Source organism: Arachis duranensis, chromosome 9 (assembly GCF_000817695.3).
Source record: "Arachis duranensis cultivar V14167 chromosome 9, aradu.V14167.gnm2.J7QH, whole genome shotgun sequence".
Taxonomy (NCBI): Eukaryota; Viridiplantae; Streptophyta; class Magnoliopsida; order Fabales; family Fabaceae; genus Arachis; species Arachis duranensis.
The window spans coordinates 75,619,779-75,626,852 of NC_029780.3; the positions used below are offsets into that span (position 1 = coordinate 75,619,779).

A 7,074-nucleotide genomic window follows, 5' to 3' on the forward strand; every position below is an offset into this window, starting at 1 on the left:
TTTTACTTTCCTGTTCTTTAATTTACTGCAAATCCCCCCTCTCCCTTTACATTCCAAGCAATTTATATTCTGTTAAATACAACCCACTCAACCAAAACTTGATTCGCTTGACTAAATCAACCACTAAACTAAAATTGCTCAATCCTTCAATCCCTGTGGGATCGACCTCACTCATGTGAGTTATTATTACTTGATGCGACCCGGTACACTTGCCGGTGAGTTTTGTGTTGGATCGTTTTCCACACATCAGATATAGAGGAAGAAATTAATAGACCATCAGAGCAGACTTGAGAAGTTCCAAAGGAGAGGATGGAAGAGGCAAAACAAATGACTATCCCTGAACAATGGGAGGAACCAAAAGATAAAGATGTCCTTAAACCTTATGTGCCACAATCACCATTCCCCCAGAGACTCAGGGGAGGAGAGAAGGAGAGAACATACACTAGATTCCTGGATGTATTTAAGACTCTTCATGTCAATATTCCCCTCCTTGAGACCCTACAACAGATGCCCACAAACATTAAATGTATGAAGGAGTTGTTGACCAAGAAGAGTACCCTGAAAGGAGGACAAATAGTGGTTATGAATAAGGAATGTAGTGCCATCATACAGAAAGACTTGCCTACAAAGAAGAAAGACCCAAGGAGCTTTCACATCCTGTCTACCATAGGAGAGAAAATGATTGATAGAGGGTTTTGTGACTTAGGAGCAAGTATAAATGTAATGCCTCTATCTCTCATGAAGAAGCTGAAAATTAATGAGTTGAAACTCACATATGTGATCCTTCAATTGGCCAACAAAACACAGAAACGAGCACTAGGAGTGGTTGAAAACATATTGGTGAAGGTTGGGAAGTATTTCCTACCTGCAGACTTTGTTATTCTTTAGATGGAAGAAAGCTACCTTCATCCGATCATTCTGAGCAGACCATTCCTAGCCATTGCCAAGGCACTTATAGATGTGAAGCAAGGTGAGCTGATACTGAGAATACATGATGAGCAACTCACCTTCCATGTCTTTAAACTATCACATGATATAGATCAAGAGAAGGAATGCATTAAGATTGATTTTGGTGATGCTAACCAGAAAGAAGAACCCAATGAATCAGCCCTAGAGAATCTGAAGTCATGTATGTAAGAGAAGAAAGAAGCAAAGGGGATGTTACATACTAAGGAAACTAAGGAGGAGTTAGGGTCATAGCCCTCACTTTAGACAAGAAAGAAGGACCCTCCTGACACAAGTTCAGCTGAAGCATTACTTGAAAGAGAGAAAAGTATAGAGAAGAAGATTCCAAGGAGGTGGAAGAATAAAAAGGTTCCCACAGAAGGTTTTTCCCCAGGGGACAAGGTGATATGAATCCATTTTCACTAATTCCACTTTATCTTCCTGCAATTCCATCTCAGTTACCCCCTGTGTACACAATCAGAAAGATCCTCTTCTTAGAGCATGTGGAAATCATCAAGGAAGCAAGTAGAGATAGCTTGATAGTGCGAGGAGAGGACATGAGGCACTACAATCCCACCTAACAAAGACTAACCGTCAAGCTAATGACGCTAAAGAAGCGCTCCATGGGAGGCATGATGCACCACTATTTTGTGGTACATTTTGTGCTTAATTTAGGTGGATTTTATCCACTTTTCTTACATTTATTCAAGAAAATAGTATGGTTTCATAATTTTCTCCTAAACTGTGCTTAAGTATAAAAACATGCTTTTTAGGCCCTTAAATTGTCAATTTTGATTCACCTTTGATTTCACTAGATGCCTGATAAACCCATATTTCATGAGTTCTTTTGTGCTTAATTTGAGTGATTTATTCAATCCTTCACCTACTTATTCACATTAATTGCATGATTTTACTTTCCCTTCCTTATTATGTCATATTGTGAAAAACATGTTTCCTAAGCTTTAAAATTAATTGTTTTAATTACCTTTATTTCCATTTGATGCCATGATTAGTGTGTTGAGTAGTCTTAGGTTTTCTAAGGCTGAATGACTTAAAGGATCAAAAAGAAAACATACAAAAATGGAAGGAGAAGGCAAAATGGAGCTTTAAGGAAACTGGTATCCACGCAATCGCATGGACGACGCGATCGCGTGCCAGAAGCGAAGAAGCAGCGACGCGGCCGCATGACTGACGTGACCGCATGCCTCAAGTAGAACACCCACAACGCGGACGCGTACCGACGCGACCGCATGGCAAGGAAAAGCTCCAGACGACGCGACCGCGTGACCCACGCGGACGCGTGACAGAGGCCACGTATCAGAATTCACAGAATACGTCCCCAGCGATTTCTGAAGCCCTTTTTGGCCTAGATCCAAGCACAGATAGCATAGATTAGAGGTTATAAAGTGGAGGAATGCATCCATTCAGAAAGAGCTCGCCAATTTCTAGTTTTCATGATTTAGATTTAGTTTAATCTCTCTCTCTTTAGGATTAGGATTTCTTCTTGTTTTGAGAGTAACTCTGGATCCAGGTTTAATGTTCTTTTATTTTCAGTTTACTTTTATTTATTTATTTGCTTTTAATATTTGAATTGATTTATGAATTATTCCATGTTACAGATTTCTATTTTGAATTAATGATATTTGAAGTATTTTCAGTTAAGATTGTTCTCTTTGATTTAAGTTACTATTGCCTTCCATCTAAGGTCACCTCTAATATTCTAGCAATTTTACTTTTTCCCTTTTTGGTTTTGGTTAAGAAATCAATAACTCAATAGTTATTAAACTCAACATATTTGATGATCGTTATCTTGCTAATTGAGCTGAACTTAAGTAATCCCAACCTTTTCTTAGAAAATAAATAGGATTCAAAGTTCAATTTAATTAGTCCCTTGACTTTCCTTTGCTTTAGTAAAGGTTGACCAAGTGGAGTTTAGATTCAACTTTCCTTATAGTTGAGAGAGAGAGATAACTACGTTGGACCTCCAATTTCTCATACCTTGCCCAAAAGTTTGCTTTATAGTATTTATTCATTTTTAATTGCCATTTAAATTATTTGTCATATAACATATTCCCACCTTACTTCCAAAACCCCAATTTACAAACTCATAACCAATAATAAGAACATACCTTCCTCGTAGTTCCTTGAGAAGACGACCCGAGGTTTAATACTCGGTTATCAATTTTAAAAGGGGTTTGTTACTTGTGACAACCAAAACGTTTGTACGAAGGGATTTCTGTCGGTTTAGAGACTATATCTACAACACGACTATTTTTATGAAATTCTTTACTGGCAAAAATCTTAACGTCAATGCCTTGATGTGTTTATTAGTGATTTCAGGATGAAAAGGCTAGGAATGGATTAAAAGAGTGAAGAGAAAAGCATGCAAAGTGGAGAAATCATGGAAAACTAAGGATTTGAGATGCACTCATCGATGCGCACGCGCAACCGACGCGCACGTGTGAATTGAAGTCGCATGGTGACGCGTATGCGTACATGACACATACGCGTGGATAGCAAAAATCCCAAGTGACGCGTGCGCGTGACCCATGCGTACGCATCGGTGCTCGCACGTGACCCACTTAAAATGAATCCGCTTGGGGCAATTTCTGGGCTTCCCAAGCCCAAATCCAACTCACTTCTGATGCTATTAAACCCAAGGATTGAAAGAGGAATGGGGAGTTTAGTTACCAAGTAGTCATAGTTTAGTTTGAATCATGTTTTAGTTAGTTTCTAAAGAGAGAAGTTCTCCCTTCTCTCTAGAATTAGGATTAGGATTAGGTTCAAGTCTTCTCTAGATCTAGGTTTAATTCATGCCTTGATTTACTTTTCCTTTACAAATTCTTGTTCCTCTACCTTTTCTTTCTCTAGTTTAGAATTTTATTCTTGTAATTGTTTACTTTGTTGTTGATACGTTCTTGTTCCTTTTATTTTCTTTTAATGCAATTTGAGGTAATTCATGTTAATTTGATTGTTGTTGTTAATTCTTTGCAATTAATAATTGTTAGATTTTATATCTCTTGTCTTTTTACTATGCTTCTCTTTTATGCCTTCCAAGTGTTTGACAGAATGCTTGAAAGGAAGTTAGAGTATAATTTTCTCCTCTTGACTTAGGTTGAGTAATTGGTGACTCTTGAGTTGTCAAAGTCTCTTGTTGATTTATAATTAGAAGTTGTTAGTTGATTTGAATTCCACTAAAGCTAGTCTTTCCTTAGGAGTTGACTAGGACTTGAGGAATCAAATTGATTATTTCCACTTGACTTTCCTTCATGGTTAGTGGTTGACTAAGTGGAGCAATGGAAAATTCTTGTCACAATTGATGATGAAAATGAGGATAGGACTTCCAATTCTCATTCCTTACCAAAAGCTTTCTTAGCTATTAGTTCACTTTTTGGAATTTACTTTTCCTGTTCCTTATCCAAAACCACAAAATATACATCTCATGACCAATAACAAAAATACTTCCCTGCAATTCCTTTGAGAGATGACCCAAGATTTGAATACTTCGGTTATTATTTTTATTGGGGCACTACAACATTTTTTTTCTATTGCAATATATATTGTAAGTAACACTTAAAAAGTGTTGTTTAAAATGATAAAAAACAATGCTTAATATTTCTTGCAATGAAATATTGCTATTGCAACACTTTTTTAACTAACACTACATAAGTGTTCCCTTTGATTAGATAGAGAACACATGAAAGGCGTTGCTTCAGCAAAATACACATGCAACACTTATCATGTACATAAATTAAACTTTTCTAAAATTGCTTTAAAATTTTTAATAAGCTTCTCATTATAAGTGTTGTCTAAAATATATAAATGTATTTTTTTCTTTTAAATTTCATTTTTTCCTCTAAATATATCAATAGGAAACCAACTGATTCAAACACAGAAACTTTCATTCATTTATCATCTTCACATTCCTAACAAAATGTTGAAACAAAATGCTACTGGTAACCTAACCCCTAAATTGATGAAATTCGTGGTTCCTTTTCTACTCGCGAAGAAGCATTCCCTCTCTCTTTGCGTTCCTCCCTACTCGCCTTGTTATGCTCTCTTCGTGTTACCTCGTGTTCCTCTCTTTCTCTGTTCTTTGCACTGTGCCGGTTACTTCTTTCTGCATTTTGTCGAAAAATTGCATAGTACAAGATCTGGTTTCGTTCTGCGTTTGATCTGCTGCCAAACTTGTTTCTTTTCATTAGGTGCGCACTTCAATTCTTCCCTTTCCTACTCTAATTGCTCAATTGTGTGTGTGTGATTTTTTCAAGAAAAAGGAAATTGTGTGTGTGTATATTTGCTGTTTTTCTGAGCTATTTGCTGTTTCAAGCTTCTCTAGGTTTTGCTTGCCGTTCATCTCTGGTCTCTTCCAATTTGCCGGTGTTCTTCTACTAGGGTTCATCACCACTGATCATTGTTCAGGTACTCACGATTCTGCCTCTGTTTTTCTTTTCTATTTTTGCGTTTTGAATCCTAATTTTTTAGATTAGCAATTATTCTGGAAAATTTTAGTTATGAAAAGTTCTTCTCCTTTTAATCTTCTTCAACAGATTTTGCTTCATTGGCACCTTCGCTTCACTCTTGCGCCACCTCAGCATCGAGCGTGGTGCACTGCCGCCACACCGGCTACAAACCCGTACCACTTGTGGAAGGAGAAGGAAGAGGAGATTTTGAGGGACATTTTAAATCATGTTGCTTGTATGTGAAGTTTGTATTCATAGGTTTTGATGAATGACAAACCAACAAACGACATGAAAGACAAACCAACAAACAACTTGAATGAACAAGCATGATTAAAAGATCAACCAACATTCAACGTTGAGGAATGAAGAGTTGAAAGCAACACAACAACAACAAGAAACTCAAGTCCACAACATTTGAAGACAAGTATAGTGTCTTAGGACTTAGGTAACTTCTTGTTAAGAACCAATTGCTAAATCTCTCAACACACACTCACAAAATGTTTTGATTATCATATCATATGCACATCTTGCAATTCGATGCTAGCCAAATGGTTTAAAACTTGTTTTCAAAGGTACAAAAGCATAGGAATTGACTCCAACAAGTTTGAGATCAATCCTAAGCATTTTGAAGTGATTTTAAGCCATTCTTTAAGGTTTGCATCGATGCACACTTATCTTGCATCGATGCAAAGCATGCAACGACTTGTTGCATCGATGCAAAGATGTTTGCATCGATGCAACCTAGCTAAAAATTCAAATTTCAGCGTCAAAGACACATTTGCATCGATGCAAAGTGTTATGCATCGATGCAAATAATTAAAAAACATAAAAAACGGCTAGTTTTGACATAAAGGCTCCATCCCATTAATTCCCCAACATTTCTAAGGTTTGGGGAATCTATAAATAGATGGATTGAAGCCTTATTTCACTGACTTGAATTTTTGAAAACTATCTTGTTCATATTCTTTCATCCTACACATTTTTAAGTGATATAATACACAATTTGAGAGAGTAATATCAATTGGTTCAATAGTGCTAAACTTGTAATCACACACTCTTCTAGAGAGCACTCACTTCATCTCAACAATTCTTTGAGAATTGTTTCTTGTACACTTTGTAAATTGGAGTGTGATCTCCAAGGTTGAGTCCAAGAGTTATAAACACTATAGTCGGTGAGGATACCAAAGAGGTATACTAAGTACTCAAGGCAAATCTTAGAGAAGGTATCTCTAAGTGGAGTGGGTTAGTATACGAGTGGTGATCATATACCGTGAGGTGTTAGAAACTAAGGACTCGGATTGTAAAAGGTTTTGCGCGAGCACCTTGAAGCTTGGCAATAGTGGAACTTCTCAATTGCGATTGAGAAAGAAAGTGGACGTAGGACAAGGATTGTGCCGAACCACTCTAAATAGCGTTTGCTTCTCTCCAAACTCATCTCTTCAATAATATTGACTCTTTACTTTTGAGCAAATAAATTGTGATCGAAAAGTAGCTTCGTAAGTACTTAAGGAGTAGCTTAAGTCCGATTGGTGAAAAGCTTGATCAATTTATTTGAGTTGGTGCCTATTGGAAAGTAAAAGCTCCTTATAAATGCTTAGCAATTGAGTTAAGCTCTTGGAAAAATACTAGTACAATAACACTTTTGTATATTGTCTTTAACTTTCGC

At 36.8% G+C, this 7,074-nt stretch overlaps 1 protein-coding gene across 1 annotated transcript; it reads left to right on the forward strand.

Annotated features, from left to right (window-relative positions):
- Nucleotides 1–309: 309 nt before the first annotated feature.
- LOC107473947 (uncharacterized) lies at nt 310–888 on the forward strand. The gene has a single exon (XM_016093541.1). It carries the CDS (start codon nt 310–312, stop codon nt 886–888), a length of 579 nt encoding a protein of 192 aa, XP_015949027.1.
- The last annotated feature ends 6,186 nt before the right edge of the window (nt 889–7,074 follow it).